This window comes from Pinus tabuliformis, chromosome 6 (genome assembly GCF_031772625.1).
Source record: "Pinus tabuliformis cultivar Carrire ecotype Pingquan chromosome 6, CPIR1, whole genome shotgun sequence".
In the NCBI taxonomy this organism is placed as follows: Eukaryota; Viridiplantae; Streptophyta; class Pinopsida; order Pinales; family Pinaceae; genus Pinus; species Pinus tabuliformis.
Genome location: NC_142292.1, coordinates 1767140044 through 1767161801, shown reverse-complemented (window position 1 = coordinate 1767161801; position 21758 = coordinate 1767140044). Strand labels below are relative to the sequence as shown.

The window sequence follows — 21758 nt, the reverse complement described above, 5'->3', positions numbered from 1 at the left end:
AGAATCACAAACTCAAATTATATTATGAATTATTTAGTTGAAGCAAATCATTCATATATAGTTATTATTGTGTGCACAAATAGATTGTTCTACATACATTATGGAATGATTGATCCTATGATAGAATAAGAGAAGGAAGATAACTCCCATGGGTAGGACAATCATTGTATAGGGTAACCCCGTTGATTTGTGATGACCTTAATTTAATATGACTCACATATTGTCTATTCATATCTCAACAATATAATATATTTTCACCAAGTGGTTCATGGCCAAATCCCAACAAATATGGGTTGTTATTTCATAATGCCAAAGATTTCAAGGTTTCAAAGCATACACAACGTAACACACCCAATCGGAGGTCATTATCATCTTCTGCTCATCGAGAGCTTTGTCATCTCATTATAAGCTCTAGGAATAATGTTATGGAACTCAAAAGATGTACCATTTTATGCCAAATCAACATTCATACAACTGACACATAGTAGTCTTACACCCATGTCTCATCATGATATTGCACCACATTTGTAAGCCAGACACCTTGGCTTGCTAGGTCATATCCAAATCTTGGTTTATATTTTATCCTTCCTGCAGTCATATCCAATTCTTCTAGATTTTTAGGTTTTCGGATGTTAATGATTTCTTATCAGTATGTTAAAAATATGAACTTCCATGTCATCTACCATGGAAATTGTAACTCAGTCCTCAACATCCACATCGTTGACCTGGATTGGATCATTATATTGTTTTTCATTCATGTCGATGCTTTTAGAGTGGAAAAAGTGGAGAAATCAGCTCACAAGACCATTTCTATCAGTAGGAACCAGTTTGGCAAATCGACGTCTAAAACCTTTTGAGAGAATTTTGAGGCATCAAACGACGTTAACCAAAAACCATAAATTTATTATGAAAAATAAATAATTTTAAAAAGAATTACAAATTGTAACTAAAAAATGTAATTTATAAATGAATAATTTTATTCATTATCTACATTATGATTTGAAAATATAAATCGTTGTGTGGAGAAACTCTCTACATCTCATTATGAGGAGATATGTAGGTGGTAGGCCTAACATAAAAAAAATATTAACATTTTTAACTGCCTACTCACTATGTTGAAATGATATATTATTGAATTTATATTAATATGTTGAATTTATAGAACATAAAGGATATATTTTAACCCTTTTTCAATCATTCCTAAAATTGAAATGGAGATGGAGATTAATAGTTGCACCATTCCTAAAATTTAAATGGATATGGAGATTAATAGTTGCACAAATAGCGTTGATCCACTGAATACAACGTGTTGGGCGTAGTTATGATCATGATAGGGATCTACGCGCCATGTGTCTGAGCAACTAATTATCCATGTTTTCCTTCTCAAGGAGCTTCTCCAAGTGTTCATTTACCCTATTGAGCCAATATTCCTTGTCTTGATGGACCTCAAGGGTAATCCTATCCTCTATGTCAAGGTTTTCATTCAACAGAATGTGTTCTTGCTCTTCTTGCAAAGCTTTATTGAGGCCTCTTGTTCTTGGTCTTTTCCTCTTTCCTTTCCCCTTTGATGCTTCAGGCTCGCTTGATTCTATGATCTCCTTGCCTTTTCCAACTTGCTGGAATAACTTGGTTTTTTCCTTTTCTAAGATTAGCTCCTTTGCTTTGAGCTAACTATTTTCCTGTTCAAGGAATGACATGACATATTTTGCTCTTTCCAAATTGATTGTTAGTGCCTCGATTTGATATTCCTTATCCTTTATTGTTTGTCGCATGTTTGAAGTTTGATCCTCAACCTCTAAATCAACTAATTCAAACTCATGCTCAACTGTGTCTTTCTCTTTTGCTGTTGGTTCCTACTTGGTCAAAGAAGAAGGCTTGGCCCCTTTATCTCCATGAGAAGAAAACACAAGCCTTTGTCCTTTCTTATACACTTTAGTCACCTCAGGTTTGGGCAGCTGAGTCTTCTCCATTATTTTGCTAGAGGACCCCACCTCTGTTTGTTGTTTTGGCACACTAGGAGACTGAGATGCTGCATTTTCTTCATGCCATTTCAGGGCTATTTCCAAAAAGGCTTCCCAAGCCATACCTTTCTGTGCCAGCTGGTAAAGGACAATGGTTTTGATTAGATTGTGATGAAACAAGCTTGGGGAGTTCTCTTTGTCCTTCAATTGTATTTTTCAGACATTTTTGAAATGCTCCTGGATAGATAGTTACACATCTTTCGTACATGCACAAGTTCTATATATGAACATATCTTACGTATACCCATAGACATTTTGACAATAGTGTTGAACCTTGTTGCTAATGGTCTCTCTTCTCTTGAAAGTGAGATGAAGTTCTTTGCATAGTGAAATGCCTCCCAGGGGGCTTACTAGTGATTAGTTTTTTAGAGCAAGATTTGCCTATGAGGCTGAAGAAACCACTGGAAGCTTCTGGTTGATGAACCTATTTGATTTGGGAAGAATCACTCAGGTGCTTATGAGGAATCTTGAACCACCAGGAGGTGCCTTAGAACTCTGGTCCTTCAACAACGATGCCTAGGCGGCTCTCCCAATCAACAATAACAAATTTCTTAATGGTATTCTAATCCCTCTATTCTCCTTGGCACTAGTCCCACCTTGATGTTAGAGGTCGGGGTCTAGGCGGGCTTGGAGGTCGGCCCCTTTAATGTTATGAATGTATAAAACATAATAACATGTTTTTCTTCAATATGTTTTGTCTAGACAAACTAATACAACATGTTACAAATATTCATAATTGAACTAATACAACATGTTACAAATATTCATAATTGGTGAAATTGCAAGCATACATATATGTGTTTATATAAATAACAAATTTGTAATTTGTAAAAGAGATATTAATTTATATTTTATTTTTCTTGCCATAAAATTATTAATGTAAAAATCCAATAATGAATGTTTCTCTTATAAATAGAACAAAAAATTATGTTTTGAGCTACTAGATAGTTACCTTGAGAGATTATATTTTGACTTACTTCATAGTGAGCTCTACATGGTAAAAAATATAAATATTCATTATGTTAATAGTTTTAAATGTTGCACAAATTCTTTACATATAAGGTTTGGTTTTTTCTAATTTTATTATTTTAAAAATAAAAAACAATCATATTTCTTTGTGAAATTAGCCTCACAATTGTATTCCTTGTCCACAATTTTTACGTATTTATTCCTCATTTAAATGGAAATATTGCAGCAATACAAACAATTATCTTATATTTTCTTCTTAAAAAATATCATTTAAAAATAATTCAAAATCCATATAATTATGGAAAAATTAATATATATGTGTACAATTTTCTACATTCCATATTTAATATAGATTTGTTTTATAGATATTTCAAAATATAAAAAATATGAAATTAATTTAGATGTAAAATATAAAATCCATCCGATTTTACAAAATCTAATATTATAAATTTTCTAAAAACATTATCATTACATTTATTTTAATTCATAATTTATATAATAATAATTTTTATAAAGAAATATAATAAACATAACCATTCCATTTGTCAAAATAAATGCATTTCTCAATTAAAAAAAAAAAAAACAAAAAGAAAATGATATGTGTGTGTGTGCATGCGCGCGTGTGTGTGAGAAAGAAATGTCCATATCTAATATAATTAAATCTACACCTTTACTTTAATTCATAACTCAATTGCCTTAAATACTAAGTAAATTATTTATTGATTATTTATAATAAGATATTAAAAAAAAAAGAGTAGAAATTGGTTAGCTATGAGCTTCCAAGAAATAATCCACAAGCTCAAGGGTGTTTTTTCAAAATAGTTCTAGTGAAGCATGTAAGATAATCCCAATTGAATATCTATTTCTAATAAAATATTAAAAGATATAACATAATTATTATAGGTATTCATGAAATATATCCATTAATTATCATTCCTTATGCTTTATTTTGAACATAATTAAAAATAACGAAATATCTCATTAATCTAAATACAATTTTAAACTATGCTCCTTATTTAAAAATAAATAAAAAACTTTAAATAAATTTTTACATTAATTTTAATTCTTTATATTAAATGTAATTAAAAATAAAAATAACTAAATAACTCTTAACCTCAATATAATTTTATACCATGTTATTATTTGAAAAAAACAAAAAAGGTAAAACATGGCCACAAATTTCATTTAACAAGAAAATAGAATAACTTAATTTTATACCATGTTTTTATTTGAAAAAAAAGAAAGGAATAACATGGCCAGAAATTTCATTTAACAAGAAAATGGAATAACTTTTCCAAATCTGTTGCATTAAATCCCTTTGTATATTATAATTCCTTTTTAAATGAGAAAGGCAAAAGGATGGGCACAGAGAATAATTTTTCAAAAATCACAAATTGGAAATGACTTAAAATGTGTTGACACTTTGTTTTTTCTAAATCAGAATATATATTAATAATCATTGTAGACTTCAAATTAGAAATCACAAATTGGAAATGACTTGGAAATGTGTCTACCCTTTTCTTTTTCTAATTTAGAATATATATAATAATCATTGTATACATTAACTCGACCCTCGGGCTATCCCTAATTTCTAAAGGGAACGATCTTCCTCACGCTACGGATTAAAATGACGTAAAAGAACAAAACGAGATGTGTCCACTCTTTTCCGTGAGGTTAGAAGATGCTCACTTCAAATTACAAATCTTCTAAACATTCTCCCTCATCAATTAAGATTGAAAGCTTTCAGAAATTCAATTCTCCATCCATTATTCATTCCAAACGTGAAACCTCAAAGCTTTAAATTTTAAAATGAAATGAAATTAAAGGTGAATTTAAAATTAAAATTGAAAGCTTTTTAGAAATTAAATTTGTTGGCTCTTATTTCAAACATGAAACCAAAGAATCAGAAAACACATAGAAAATTTGCACTATTATTCTTTGAAAGACCAAAATAATATATATAATTACTGACTTGATCTGCTTTGTGATTTGTGTGTTAGACGTTATTTTCCAAAGCCTCCACAAAGGCAATGGGAATTGGCTCTAAACAGTGTTTGCGATTGCTTGCTCTGGGCAACGAGGACATCTTTATCTACAACTAATTCCTACTCAAATTTAATTTATATATAAATCTAATTCCTACTCAAATTTAATTTATATATAAATCTCATTGTAAATATTACTCCTAATTTATAAATTGAATAACTTTTCAAAATCAATATCGCTCATGCTCACGATCAAAACGAAGAAAAAACAAAACTAAATGTGCCCACTGCTAGATGCTAACTTCAAATTAAAAAGCTTCTTAACTTTATTGGTGTGGGTATTGACAAAGTAATCCAACAGATCATGGATCGCATAGACATTGCAGTTCGCTGCAGGAAAGAATTGGTGCCTCTAAAAGATGTCGTAATGAAAATAAAGCCTATTGTTAAGCAGATCTAGAGAGACCGCCAGGCAATAAAGAAGAACAAGAATGATAAGGGTTCCACTGTGAGTATATGGCTTAAATATTTGGATGCCCTTCTCCAAGAAGCATCATAGGTGGCACGACGTAGCACAATACCAATCATGTGTAATGTTATAAAACCAGCATGAAGATCTATGATTTGATGACGTTGCACAATACCAATCATGTGTAACTTTATCAAACCAGCAGGAAGATCTATGATTTGATTTTACACATCAAAGAGCATCTCAAATTGTTTCCTATGGTTGAGTTTGCCCAACTTCAAGAGCTATTAGAGGAACAAACTCAAAACCTCCAACATGAACTTCATCGAATTAAGGAAACATTAGAAGCACAACCTTCGTTCTGCAAGCAGTTCCCATGGCGGTCCTGCTCTAACCGGCTGTGCAGAGATGAAGCTTATTGACGAACCTTTTATAGTGGGACAACAGGAAGCCTTTTCATTTCTTGAATATTTGGTTATGGAATATGCGGAGGCTAAGAATATTGGCGTGCTTGGCAAGGGTTGATTTCAGCACCACGTTGGCATCCTCAATAAATAAACTATTGGTAATATTAAGCTGCACAGGATCATCTACAACAATGGCGGTATAATCCAAATAACAACCGATGCACCTCGTCTGAGTCAATCCACCAAGCTTTAGTTTGATTCCAACTCCTCCGAAGCCCGTGGCCTTGTTATAACAGTGAACCCCTGTGAGGATATTGGCTTAACCTGTCACTGCAATCCCCACAGCAGCGGAAAAGATGACAACATCCGTTACAGCGTTGTCGTTGCCCATGAGGCTTATGCCCACGCCACTGAATTTCTTCTCATCAGGGCTTCCGCCGGCGGTAATGCGCTGCACTAGGAAGGAATTTTGAATGTATGTCTCGTGCCCACCTTGAACCATGATGCCAGACGACTTGAAATGTTAGATATAACAATTATCGATGTTCAAATTTTGAATTTGGGCTTGAATTTGGGTGGGGCGGGTTCACCCGTTCAAATTTCGAACTTGGGCGGGGCGGGTTCACCAGTTCAAATTTTGAATTTGACTTTGAATTGTTCGGTTAACATGGAGTAACACGCATGCTCAGCGCGTCACATCTCAGATGCGCGTCCAGAGAGACATAGCATAGCATGGTATGGTTTTATGTATTGTACATGGCAGTTATCCATGGTATGCTTTTACCGAAAAACGTTTGTTCAGAAATATTTAGGTGTGTCAGCATCCTTGTACTACAGTGATGTAAAGGAGCATTTATGGAGCTATACAGGGGGAAATAGCTCTGGCCCTTTTCAATTAAGAAGAAAATATATTTCGATATTTGTACCCATCGCGTGGCTAGTAGTAGGTTGGCGTATCCACTAGGAGATTTCTGGGCGACCTTTTTAGGCTTGGGATCTGCTCCTTTTCGTTATGTGGGGTTTTTGATCCCAGGTCAGTTCATGGGTTCTGTACTGGGTTTGTGGCGACGTATCTGGCGTAGACGTATGCTACCTATCTTCTCTTCATTAGGTGGTCCGTTTTTCTCGATTGGAGTTGAAGCTTGCGTGGCTAGCTGTTGTAAGGCCTTCCATTTCCTTTTTGACACCTCCGTTACACTCGGTACTTTCCTTGGGAGGTGGGTTGGTACTGGTGTCTCGCCTCTCGGTTATGGATTGCGATGGGGTACAGTTGGCTGGCATGCATGATGGGATGTCACCAACTGCCTAGCCCTTGATCGAAATCACTATTTGGGCGGAGCGGGCAGCATTAACAGTATTCTGTCTGGGAGTCAGAAATATTGCAATTCACCGAGAGTTCTATTGCGTGTGATATCCCCGCCTCTCACGAGAACTAGAGAGACAAAAACTAAACATAAAACTTTGGAGGCGATTACAGCACAACCACCTCTGGTTTTGGGTGATAATGATTTATGGGAGAGTACAGAAAGGCTCAGGAATAAGGCGCTGGTAGGGCGGTGGCACCCTCTGAAAATGTCGGGTGAAAAACCTAAGAAATGGGTGGAAGATAGATGGTTCCCGATACAGACCGAAGGTAAGCGAACTTGACCGAAGGTAAGCCAACTTTTGAACGGATGTTTATGCTTTCACTCCCTGAGTTTGGAGAACGCCGACAGGATTTTAAGGGATCCTTGGGTCAACGGTAGCGGGTTTCTCCTAATGCAGTGGTGGAAGACCAGTTTCGACCCTCTAGCGGAGATCCCTAGACGTAATCTGATTTGGGCAAAACGGAGTTGTCTATAATGCGATTTTTTGAAGATTCCGGTGACAGAATCCGGCGGAAGAATTTAGGTCAAATCTTAGGTCAAATCTTGATTTCTTGCAGTTAAAATGGTTTTTTAACTGTATATTTGGATTCAGCGCCCTGAAAAACCCCTGGGACGCTTTCATTGTGCAGAAACTAGCCATCAAACTTGCGATTCCAATAATTCCTGCCGGATTTCGACCTGAAAAATCCGCCGAAAAGGCTTTCAAAAAATTGCGTTATAGACAACTGCGGGCAAAACTGTCGGGTTTACCGCTGGAGTTATGGAATAGGATTAGCAAATTTTATTTCTGGGATGACAGTTCTGTTGGTCAGTTGGATAAGCGCTTGGCTTGGGTGTTATCGAAGTCGACCTGGGGCGAGGTTAGTTAGCAGAAATTGATGTGTAGTGGAGCAGTTATAAGATTCGGTTGAAAATTGATTATTGGGCTTTGCCATATCGGTGCCTACTTGTGCAGTTCAAGGAAGTGAGGTCCTCTCTAGGGCTTCTCCAGGTATTTCGGCTTATTCCTCTGAACTTGTTAGCGAGCCACCTTTAGACAATCTTGTATCAAATATTTCGCATACATATATTTCGGGAAATTCTCGGTCTAATGGGCTCGGTCCCGCCTCATCTGTTGATGTCGTAGTCTCTACCTCTTCCCTTGGGGTTGACAGGGGTTTGATCACCCCATCCTCGGGTGGTTGACAGGGGTTTGATCACCCCATCCTCGGGTGCTGGGTCTTTAGATTCCTCCCTATTGCTAGATCACTGTTTCCATACTCCCCATCCTGGCGAGAGTGGGTTAGCCCCGACCTTGAAGGTGGGTTCTGAACCTTCTGGAGAATTATTAAACCCTGCTTCGTCTGTCCTTGAAAAGGAAGTGGAGAAAGTTGCGTCCCTATCTCCAGACCGGGAACTAATCGGTGTTCTGGACTATGCCGAGGAAATGGAACCACTTGTCATCAAACGGTCTTTCTTTGTGCCCTCGGAGGTTTCTGGACATAAGCCAAATTTCCAGAACGTGACCCATCAGAAGAAACGTCACCCTCGATACAAGAAAGTCACTGACTGTAGATTGACAGCTTCGAGTTCTCATCCGGCTCTCATCCCTGGTGATTCGTGTTTTTCCATCGATTCATCTTACACTGCTGGTTCGGTCTCTATCTCGGATTTTGATGGTACTCGGGTACTTAGAGGGGATATCCTCGTCTTTGGGTTGTCCCCATGACCATTATTTCTCTGAACATCCTGGGACTGGGAGCTTACCCCAAAATCATCTCGATTAGGGGTATTATTAGATTATACCAGCCGTCTATGATACTACTGCAGGAAACGATGGTGAGGGTTGACAGAGGTTGGGAGGTCATGTTAAATATTTGTCCTGACTGGGTTGTTTGCGCAACAAATGCGATAGGTATCTCAGGTGGGTTGGGTGTGATGTGGAATCCACGTCATTTTGATCTGAACGCATTCTATACTTGTGCAGGTATTCTCTTAACAGGTTACATGAAGGGTTCGAGCAATAGGATCAGAATATTAAACACATATGCACTGTATCATGGGCGGAAAAGCTTTTGGAATAGAGTGGCTAATTCTGGGATTTTAAGTCTCACCGCATTAATACTGGCGGGGGATTTAAATTTCACATTGGACCCATCAGAAATCTGGGGTACGAAGGCCACGGAAGATCCACTTTCTGCTTTCTTTAAAGGAATGATGGACGCCAATGCTTTGATTGATGCAATCCCAGATACAATGGCTCCAACTTGGAAGAACGGGAGAATTGGAGGGGAGGGCATCTCCAAGCGGATTGATCATTTTCTAGTAAGTAAGACCCTGTTTAATAACATGGTGGAAGTCGAGTCTTATATCATCCCAATGGATATATCGCACCATATTCCGATAGCGCTGAGGTGGAAAGGGATGGAGGGGCGGTGGGCATATCCATTCAAATTTAATTCTCGGTTGCTGAAATTTGAATCTCGGAGATGGATGAAAGCGAAAAGGAGGGAGGAACAGATTCTATTAGTGGAGTTAGAAAGAGCTGATATACCTTAATCTGGTCCCATTATATTTCTCGGCTTTATATCGTGATAAGATCGCAGTTTTGGAGGGTCATAGGAACATCATTCTTCAGGCCCAGGAAGAGGACATAAGGCACAAAAGTCAGGGCTATTTGGATCCAAGCTGGGAATAAAAATTCTAAATATTTCCATAGGCAATTTAACCTGAGGAAGCAACATAATTCTATCAGAAGGATTTGGGATTCTGATGGGAATATCTTGAATTCTCAATCCTCTTTGGAACAAGCAGCCATTTCACATTTCAGAGATCACTTTATGGCAAAAAATCAGGAATATGGGGATCAAGCAGAATTTATCGAGTTGGTTTCTTCATTGATTTCTTAGGAGGACAATGAAATTTTGGGACAAGTCTTCACTTGCGAAGAACTATTAGGGACCTTAAAGGACAGTGCGAAGGAAAAAAGCCCGGGCCCGGACAGCTGAGGGGTTGAACTTTTTATCTACTTACAAGGACCTGATCCTTCGGGATTTGCTGGCGGTGGCAGAAGAAGTTAGTCTGAGAGGATTCGGACAGCTGAGGGGTTGAGCTTTTTATCTACTTCAAGGACCTGATCCTTCCGGATTTGCTGGCGGTGGCAGAAGAAGTTAGTCTGAGGGGATTCATCTCGGGGGCAATAAATGCCACTTTTCTTTCTCTGATTCCGAAAAAGAAGAATCCATCTACTTTTGGGGACTATAGGCATATCTCCCTTTGTAACTCGATTTACAAAATGATATCTAACCTGATCGCCCGTAGAATTAAACCCTTTCTGTCGAGATTTATTTCACATGAACAATTAGGGTTTATGGAGGGTAGACATATTCATAATGCAATAGGCATTGCCCAGGAGATGCTACATTCCATCAACTCCAGGATTATTATCTCCTCAAGGTAGATCTGATAAAGGCCTACGATTGCATTGATTGAGAATTTTTAAAGGTAGATCTGATAAAGGCCTACAATTGCATTGATTAGGCATTTTTTACGTTGATCTTATCAAAATGGGGATGAATTGGATGAATGTTCACTAGATCATGGGGTGTATCAAATCCACTAATTTCGTTTTGATTATAAATGGTTTTCCCTCCCAGTTTTTCTCAGGGGTTTGAGGCAGGGATGTGCCATGTCCCCATTGCTCTTCCTATTGGTGATTGATAGTCTGAGTAGGAAAATTGGTGATTCTCTGGGCAAAGGTATTATTAGAGGGGTTAAAGTTGTCGGGCACTTGCATGTAACTCATTTAATGTTCGCGGATGATTTATTATTGGGAGGGCAGAAAAACACCAGTGTTTGGTCGGAATATTAGAGAATCAGCAAGACTTTTGGGGATGCTTCGTGTCTTTATATGAACGAGTCCAAGTCTAAATTAATACATAATGGTCGTGAGGATACAATGGTGAAGGAGATCTGTGGACTTCCCGGGGTGACTTCTAACCATGTAGCAGAGGGAATCACTTACTTGAGTTTCAGATTAATACCGATGGGATATAGAAATAAGGATTGGGAATGGTTGGTGGTAAAATTTTTTGGAATCATCAAGACTTTTGGGGATGCTTCGGGTCTTTATATGAACGAGTCTAAGTCTAAATTAATACATAATGGTTGTGAGGATACAATGGTGAAGGAGATCTGTGGACTTTCCGGGGTGACTTCTAACTATGTAGCAGAGGGAATCACTTACTTGAGTTTCAGATTAAAATCGATGGGATATAGAAATAAGGATTGGGAATGGTTGGTAGTAAAAATTAATGACTTCTATCTATGTAGCAGAGGGAATCACTTACTTGAGTTTCAGATTAAAATCGATGGGATATAGAAATAAGGATTGGGAATGGTTGGTAGTAAAAATTAACCAAAAATTGGATTGCTGGAAACACAAATATATGTCTATGGGCGAAAATTTGATTATGCTCAAATCGGTTATGCATAACCTCTCAATTTATTGGATGCCTCTTTTTCTGTTGCCTTGTAAAATTATTAAAAGGATCCACTCTATTATGGGGTGCTTCATTTGGACAGGGGCCCATAATGGGGAGATGAAAGGTAAAATTCACCTGACGCGATGGTCACTTATTGCTAGACCCGTTGAAGATGGATTTCCTCATGTGCCACGTGCGGTGGACTGTGGGAGATGGCTCCATGATTAAGATCGGCCTTGATGCTATCAGCGGTATAAAAGGTAACCACTGTATCCAAATTCTAAATCATATTCATTTCAAGGGGTCTTTTATCTTAATCAGATCTTAATCCATAGGCCTCATCATATGGACCTTCAGGCATGGTATAAGGCAGAAGAATTGGAATTACCGGAGGAACTTTCTAAGGAATGGGGAGAATGTATTACAGTTCTCCGGAACGCAGGGATCTCAATAAATGATGAAGAGGACGAGATGTCTTGGGGAGGCACACTCAGAAAAGGACCACAGGTTATCAGGTTATCTAGAAATGGATCCTTTCAAATAAAATCAAAGTTTTTAGTTGGTTGGCTATACATAATTGAATCTTGACTTGGCATAATCTATAGAAGCGAGGATTTGAAGGACCAGGTATCTGTGTTATGTGTATGAAGGGAGATGAAGACAATCTCCACCTTTTCTTTCATTGCCCTTATAGTCTCCCTCTATGGGAAGGGGTGTTGGACCATTACAAACTAGTATCTAGGATACAATTCCAGGCAACGTACAGATGTATTAAAGTTTGCTGGGAGCAAAGTGCAAGATTATCGTGCGCTTCCATTATACGTCTTTTGGAATATATCAGAAAAGCCTGGAGCTCCCTGAGAACATTAACAAGATGGTGACCTACTACAATGAGATAGCTTCCATTACACGTCTTTTGGACTATATGGCAGTGAAGAAATGCAATCTTATTTGATCAGAAAATAGCCATGAGAACATTAACAAGATGGTGACCTACTACAATGAGATAGCTTCCATTGTTGGGTATTTTTAAATGGGAAATACCAAAACCAGACATTCTAACACCACAGAGCCAATGCTCTGTTTCCAGTGTTCCAGGACCTTTGTGCACAGAGAAGCTTTTAAAACAAATCTACTCATAACAGAGTATTACATAGCCATAAAAATATTTCTATTGATTAAAATACAAAGCCTGATACAAACTTCATCCTCTTTCACTCAGAGGGATTTTCAAAGAAAACTATTTTCAAAGAAAACTTACATTCAGCAAAAGCTCTGTTTTCACCTGAGAAATTACTGTGCTGGGTTTACTGCAGTAAAACCCATTTTTACATTTGCTGGTGTAAAACTATTTTTACACATACTGCTGTGAAAATATTTTTCACATACAGTAATCTTTACATTACATTCACAATCTCAAAAAATACCTGAGTGCTCTTTTCATTTGCATTTCAATGCAAATCCAACCTATAAAAAAAAACTTACTCAAAACACATGCGCTCCACTTCGTTTCTTTTCTTCATGCACTACTGTGCAAAACCACACATGGTTTTTCGCTTTTACTGCACCTTCGTTTTACAATGCTCCACCATTTCCTTTATGCACTGCTGTGCAGAACCACACATGGTTTTTCCCTACACGAAAATTACATCACCTGGTTCTGTCTTTTTACACACTGCTGTGCGTTATCATTCACATTTTTAATTTCATGTGCAATTCACTCATCTGCAAAAATGAGCACTCACTAGAAACATATACCAAAAAAAATTAAAGATAGGGCGATGACTTGCCCATACCATTCTTTAAATTTGCCATGTTTCCGTAAAAGAAATAAATGAAAATTAAATGATTTTACCGGCTTTTACTTGTGCCCATACTCCCACTTAAATGAAATTAAAAACTTCACCAAAACTTACCAACCCACAGTAAATTGCATTTACTGTTTTACTGACATTTACTGGCGGTAAGGGAACTTTTACTTCACGTCAAATTTATTTGCTTCTGACTTGTACTTTAACCATTGACTTTATTTGCATCGCATCGCAACTTTTCTCATGTCAAAGACTCCGACTCTATGACATTGCCGATAGCGATGTGCCGATGCGATATCGGCGATCGCTCATCGCAAACACAAGAGCTTCCTCATAACTCCTTCACTTTGACTTTGCCGATGCGATATCGGCGTTCGCTTATCGCAAAACACTAAGGCTCCTTTATAATGCCTTCACTTCATTTTGCCGATATGCCGACTTGCCGATATGCCGATATGATCTGGACGGTTTTATGGTTTCGTTCGGTGGTCTTTGGATGCAGCGTGCTGACGGAGTCGGCTGCAATCGCTGTCCCTGTCCGCCTGCAGTTGGAATTACCATTCCAACACTCCCCTTTAATTTCAACTGCTGGGCATTCAATCTTACCCAAGCACTTCCTCACATGGAGGGATTCACTAACTGCTTCTGATGCAGTTCATAAACAAACAATGTTGTCTTCCTCTTAATAGAGGGATTAACCTAAAACTGTGCTTAAGAGAACCTTCCTCATGACAGAGGGATTCACCATAACAATGTGCTGAAGAGCACCTTCCTCTTGACAGAGGGATTCACCTATGACTATGCTGAAAAGCATCATCCTCTTGATAGAGGGATTCACCACGACACTGTGCTGAAAAGCACCTTCCTCTTTAATAGAGGGTTTCACCAAATGACTGTGCTGAAAAGCACCTTCCTCATTAACAGAGGGATTACAAACAGACACTGCTTTACATGCAGTTCCAAAACAAACAATCGTTGCACTGTTGTGTGTGAAAACTCATTACAATGTTCTCTTATGCTGATGAATATTCTCTGCTGCACTGTTGTGCCATCTTCTTTACTGCGTCTACCCCACACTGTTGTGTCTACACTTGCTGTTGTGTTGCTGCACTTCACTTACATTTCTTTGCAAACTCTGCATTGTTGTGCATTCTTCAAAGACAAAATACTCTGTCTTTTCTGGAACAATTAATCTGTCCCACCTTACAAATTTACACTGCTGTGTGTAAACATTTCTTACACTCACTGCTGTTGCATATATTGCATTTCAATTCAATGAACAACAAATTCATTACATTTACCTTTACTGCTGTAAGGAAAATTTCTTTTGCATGTGCTGCTGTCCATTACATCTCATTCCTTCAACAAAACTTTAATGTTGCTGCATCTTTCTTGTTTGCATCGCTGTGTGCTTCTCCTTCTTGCCATCATGCTGCTGTCCATAACTTCCTGCTGCTGCATTTTTTTCATATTCACTGCTGTCCATACCCATAACCATAGACTGTCATCCCTGGGTTTTTATTTGCTGCTGCGTTGCCTCTGCAATTTGCACTGTCGCTGCCTTTTGTTTCATCATACTGCTGTGTGCCCATACTCTTGGCACTTCATTCTCCACAAAAAAAATAACACAGGCTGCTGCCTTTTCTCATGCACCCTTGCTTCACACAATCTTAGTCTTCATTTTTTTACACAATACACTGTTGTGCAATTCCTTTGGCTTTCTGCTGCCACACACATTCTTATACATCGAGTGTGCATTAAAAATCTGCTGTCCTTGTTTTTCTTTATGCATTTCTTTGCATGCTGCATTGCATATGAAGAAAAAACATTACATTTGTTTTACTGCTGTGTGAGAAATTTCATTGCATTCTCAGCCACTGGGCATTTACGCTCTGCTGCGTTTTGCCTTCTCATTTTCTTCTCACTTCTTTGCATTTTCATTCCCAATACAAAACATTTCATCTGCTGTGCATTACACTCATTCTGCTGTGAGTATGTTCTATCACATTACATAGAAGGAAACTACCTTCCATTGCTATGCATTTCAATGCATGTGCATCACAAAAAAAAATTCAAACTGCTGTTTTGTGTTCTATCTTCCCACTGCTGTGAGGGTTTCCATGCTTTGCATTTTTCTATTATCTCGCTGCTGCTCTTTACATTTCAGCGCTGCCATTTTTTCTTCCTTCGTGCATTTCTATGCATATTGCATAAACACAAAGCAAAAACATTGCTGATTTCATCACTGCTGCATATTTCCTTTTAGAGGGATTAACAACGATTTCATTTGCAACTGCTGCGCTGCAATACATCCTCCATCAACAAATGACTGTTAATACAGTCCAGCAACGAAAAATTACAAGCTCCCCTTTAATGTATGCTTGTCTTCTTTTGGCAAGTTTTCTCAGAATAAATTTAGATCCACTGGGGAGTTCAAGGGGTTTTCAGATTGCCTTTCCTTCCTTCTCCATACTTGTGTAACTTTCTTCTTTTGCATGGGTCTAGCTTGCATAGGAGCCCATGTCAAGTTACAGTCACGTGCCATATGCCCAATGTTATGACACTTGAAGCATTCAACATTGTTCATGAATAACATTTCATGACTTCTTCTAAAATTGTTTCTTGGAGGTTGTCGAAGACCACTACATTTATCTCCATGAAATGCTCTACAGTCTTTTGCCATGTGACCAAAGTTTGAGCAAGCATAACAATAACCATAAAATGAACTTTGGTACCTGGGAGATGGAGGTTTCCTTGATGTACTTCTGAAGCCTTGCTGCCTTGAGATCCTTTGATGATCACCATTGCCTCTTGCCTTCTTGACATCAGCTACATTTCTTCTTGGAGCTGGTTTCCTACTTGGAGCAGGATCTCTTCTATTGCAGCCTTCATTTTTCTCCTTGTCTTTGCTGGAACTAGGAGCATCATACCTTCTTTCTGGCTTCTTCACATCTCCTTTGCTTAAAGCATCCTCATCCTTGTTTGAGGGTTCAGCTACATACCCAAGTCCTGATTTATCAAATGGACATCTGTGATAGCTGAGCATGTCATCCAAAGCTTGAGAGCTCTTCATCATTTTGTTCATCCCTTCAACCTTCTTCCTGAGGAGGACAATCTCTTCTTCTAACTTTTCACATTCAATATTTTTCTTTGCTAGTTGTCCCTCAGTTTCTTCCTTGCTACGAGTAGCTTCAGCTGCTACTACTTTGAAGGAGATAATATCTGACTTCATTTTGGAGATTTCTGCTTGACTGCTCTCCATTTTCTTCTCAGCTCCTTGTGCCTGCTTCCTGGCTTCTTGTAGTTCGGACTTAAGGGAGGAGACCTCTACCTTGTACTGTCCAATCTCTTCTACAAGCTTACTCACTCTCATGTGCCTTTGTTCAAGTTGACTTGTCAAGGCATCTGCCTGCTTCTTTGCACTATTCAGCTGATTTGTCATAGACATGACTTCTTCATGATGCTTCCTCTTGCATTGATCAAGCTCCTTCTTGAGCTTGGCAAGCTCTTCATCCCTTTCTCTTACTTGAAGCTTGATGAGGTCAAGCTTTTCATTCTCATCTTCTATGATGGGTTCTTCTTGACTCATTGTCATGGTGAGTGCTCCCTTTGCATGAAGGTCATGCAATCTGTCCCATATATTCTTTGCTGATGTATATTTTCCTAGATTCCTCTTCACAGAATCAGGGAGTCCATCCAAGATTAGTTTTGCTGCTTGTGCATCATACTCCATGGATTCTTTATCCATCTTGCTGTCATCAATCACTGACTCCCAGACTTCAATCCCCTCAGACATTAGGAAAGCCCTCATCATTATTTTCCATACATCAAAGTTTCCATCAAGCTTTGGGGTTTCAAATAAAATGTATTCTAATGGATTGCCTTCTAGTTTAGTAGAGGGGGGAGACACATTTTTAACAGGCCTGGAGGCTTTCTTCTTTGACCTTGCCATTCTTATCTGGGCTTCAAATACTTGACTGTGTTTTTTAAATCACTGACTGTTCCTTCAATAATAACTCAAAAACTTGAGAAATACCTGAATCCCTTTGGCTGAAACTTCACACTGCTGGAGAAGCTTTCTGTGCTGCAACCACACCTTCCTTCAGCTTCTTTGAGTCTTCAAAGAGCATGAACCTGCTCTGTCACCATCAAAGAGCCTGGACTAGCTCTGATACCACTGTTGGGTATTTTTAAATGGGAAATACCAAAACCAGACATTCTAACACCACAGAGCCAATGCTCTGTTTCCACTGTTCCAGGACCTTTGTGCACAGAGAAGCTTTTAAAACAAATCTACTCATAACAGAGTATTACATAGCCATAAAAATATTTCTATTGATTAAAATACAAAGCCTGATACAAACTTCATCCTCTTTCACTCAGAGGGATTTTCAAAGAAAACTATTTTCAAAGAAAACTTACATTCAGCAAAAGCTCTGTTTTCACCTGAGAAATTACTGTGCTGGGTTTACTGCAGTAAAACCCATTTTTACATTTGCTGGTGTAAAACTATTTTTACACATACTGCTGTGAAAATATTTTACACATACAGTAATCTTTACATTACATTCACAATCTCAAAAAATACCTGAGCGCTCTTTTCATTTGCATTTCAATGCAAATCCAACCTATAAAAAAAAACTTACTCAAAACACATGCGCTCCACTTCGTTTCTTTTCTTCATGCACTACTGTGCAAAACCACACATGGTTTTTCGCTTTTACTGCACCTTCGTTTTACAATGCTCCACCATTTCCTTTATGCACTGCTGTGCAAAACCACACATGGTTTTTCCCTACACAAAATTACATCACCTGGTTCTATCTTTTTACACACTGCTGTGTGTTATCATTCACATTTTTAATTTCATGTGCAATTCACTCATCTGCAAAAATGAGCACTCACTAGAAACATATACCAAAAAAAATTAAAGATAGGGCGATGACTTGCCCATACCATTCTTTAAATTTGCCATGTTTCCGTAAAAGAAATAAATGAAAATTAAATGATTTTACCGGCTTTTACTTGTGCCCATACTCCCACTTAAATGAAATTAAAAACTTCACCAAAACTTACCAACCCACAGTAAATTGCATTTACTGTTTTACTGACATTTACTGGCGGTAAGGGAACTTTTACTTCACGTCAAATTTATTTGCTTCTGACTTGTACTTTAACCATTGACTTTATTTGCATCGCATCGCAACTTTTCTCATGTCAAAGACTCCGACTCTATGACATTGCCGATAGCGATGTGCCGATGCGATATCGGCGATCGCTCATCGCAAACACAAGAGCTTCCTCATAACTCCTTCACTTTGACTTTGCCGATGCGATATCGGCGTTCGCTTATCGCAAAACACTAAGGCTCCTTTATAATGCCTTCACTTCATTTTGCCGATATGCCGACTTGCCGATATGCCGATATGATCTGGACGGTTTTATGGTTTCGTTCGGTGGTCTTTGGATGCAGCGTGCTGACGGAGTCGGCTGCAATCGCTGTCCCTGTCCGCCTGCAGTTGGAATTACCATTCCAACATCCATTACACGTCTTTTGGACTATATGGCAGTGAAGAAATGCAATCTTATTTGATCAGAAAAGCCTGGAGCTCCATGAGAACATTAACAAGATGGTGACCTACTACAATGAGATAGGGCCGACGAAGGGAAGTAAAATGTACATGATTCCAAAAGTGAGGGATCTATGGCAAACATATCTGGTTGGTTTTTTTGATGGAGCAAGTGGCACGAGAAAATTTTGAGGGATCTATGGCAAACATATCTGGTTGGTTTTTTGGATGGAGCAAGTGGCACGAGAAAATGTGGTTGTGGAATGGTTATATATAAAGCATTGTCTAAGTTCTACCATTTCTGGTGGGAAGGAGGAGAGGGCACAAACAAAGAGCAGAAATAATAGCCCTGTGGGGAGTGTTGATTGCTGCCAAATGACTTGGAATTGAAAAGATTCAGATCTTTGGGGATGCGAAAGGCATTATTGAGTGGGTTAAGGGGCGCCACGAGTTCAGACTGCCTATTCTTATTAAGGGGATGAAGCGCATCAAAATTGTAATAAGAACTTTCCAGCAGGTAAACTTTGACCACATATACAGAGAGCAAAACTGGTCTGCTAATTTACTTTCAAAAAGAGGCAGTCATCGAGAAACTGCTAATTTACTTTCAAAAAGAGGCAGTCATCGAGAAACAAGTAAGTTTTACTTTTCAGTTTTTTGAACAGGTTGTCATGACCAACACTGTTAGCGTCAACTACTCATAAGGAGAGACATGCCAGGGTCTCATTTTGATTACTGGATGCACTAATGTAATAGAATTTCTCTTCCACTAGATAGGCAGCAATAAACTTTTGAATTTTTGTTCAACAAAGAAATACAATCTCATAAGATATAGGTTTTTTGAAAGTATGTTGATTAGTTTTCAGTCTCCTGTATGCAATTTTCCAAAGAAGAAAGACAGAAAAATGTTCCAATCTATATATATACTACTTTTTCCTTTCAATAAAAAGTTTCCTCCTAAAAATATGTGTACGGACGCGAGACAGCAGAACGTTACCCATTAAAGGTCTTCAGCTCGAGACCACTTATGTCGGCGACATGAGAAAGAGCATCTCTCCAGCCTTGAATGGTAGCGGAGTCGTGCCGTGGCTTCTCTCTATTAGTTTGAGGGTCGATTATGGTCTTCTGTTCGAGTTTCTTCAGGGCTTCAGCGTATACTCCTTTTTTGTCGTTCCACCTGACCTCGAAAGGCTCTACATTATAAAATATCGGAACAATAGGTGCCCGGGACTTGATCATGAGAACTAGTTCATCGAGGCACCATTTCGATTCCGCATAAGCCGGAGAGAAAATTGCTATTTGCACAGAAGCCACTCGAATAGCGGCTTCGATTTGAGACTGGAATTCGTGTCCTGGCTCAAGTTCAGGCTTGTCAAGAAACACCCACAATCCATGGTCACGAAGGCGCTGGTAGAGATGGGACGCGAAGGTGTTTTTAACATCCGATCCCCGATGATTGATGAAAACATCATATCGGGGATAAGAGGTGGAGGCAGAAGATGATGAAGCATCGTGCTTCTGTTGCGGTGCTGTGGGTAGGTTTGCCATTGCAGAAGGATGAATGGATGGACTGATCGGCTGAGACAATGAGTAAAACGAATAATTGAAAACTGAAAGCAAGAAGCTGCAGCCGACGGCTCGCCAAACGCGTATCGCAGTATGGGTGGAAAGGATGTGCTGTATCTCAACCAGTGTTGTAATGTTATTTTACAACCCAAAAAAGCGAGTAAGGTAACAGGAAACAAGTTTTTTGGTTGGAACATTCCTGGAGGTTTCTTGATTGAAATATATTCGAAATAATTAAAAGTTCCACCATCATGAGAACTATTTTTCTTGCTTGGCACATGGTTTCTTGACTCAAATATTCCAAACCTAGCTTTCACTTTTGTCACGGGAAAGGACAGAATGTGCATACGTGTTGGAGGCATTAATATAAACAAATTTATTGTTGATTTTTCTTGGTTCATGATGGTGACAGAGAGAGGAGGCATAGGCACAGATCAGAAAACACATACAAACAACTCACAACTTGCATTTATTTATTCATTAAACTGACATTTATACAAGATGGAGAAGTTTTTGGAGATCAATTCGGTGGGTGGCCTCATGAAGAAACTTGCTCTTTTGTCAACCGTTTCTAGAATCAGCATTTAAATTGCCGTATCAATATTGGTAGCGGGTAGTTGAAATTACTTCTAATTGAAATTTCATTACTGAATATTCATTTTCTTTCCTTTTATTTTTTTTGCTTTATAATAAGTGGTCCTCTTTTATGATTATGGCCACTTTTATTTATTTTTGCTTCAAGAAGCTGCAGCCCACGGCTCGCTCCTTTTGGCCAAACGCTGGATCTCAACCAGTATTGTAATTTTATTTTATAACACTAGTAAGGTGGGGATCAGCACAAGTTTCTTGCTTGGAACATTCCCGGAGGTTCCTGATTGAAATATTCCGAATAATTAAGAGTTCCACCATCAGCTACCTGTCACTTTTGTCACCGGAAACGACGGAATGTGGATACGTGTTAGAGTTACTAACAAAATATTTTATTAATGGCCGTTTATTTTCATAATACAATTCATTGAATTTTATTTGATTTCTTAAAACACAATTAACTGAATTTTATTATTTGATTTTTTAATATATATATAGTTAATAGCACAAAAAGCAATTGCTAAAGAAGTAAAAAATCCAAT

At 38.3% G+C, this 21758-nt stretch overlaps 1 protein-coding gene across 1 annotated transcript in view; it reads right to left on the bottom strand.

Moving 5' to 3' along the window:
- Positions 1–20891, bottom strand: part of LOC149266021 (disease resistance protein RPV1-like) — a 59017-nt gene extending 38126 nt beyond the window's left edge. Inside the window, exon 1 of the mRNA XM_089406826.1 lies at positions 20060–20891. Coding sequence (XP_089262952.1) covers positions 20060–20610 — 551 coding nt within the window. The 5' untranslated portion in view covers positions 20611–20891. The remainder of the gene's footprint in view (positions 1–20059) is intronic.
- Positions 20892–21758: the final 867 nt, after the last annotated feature.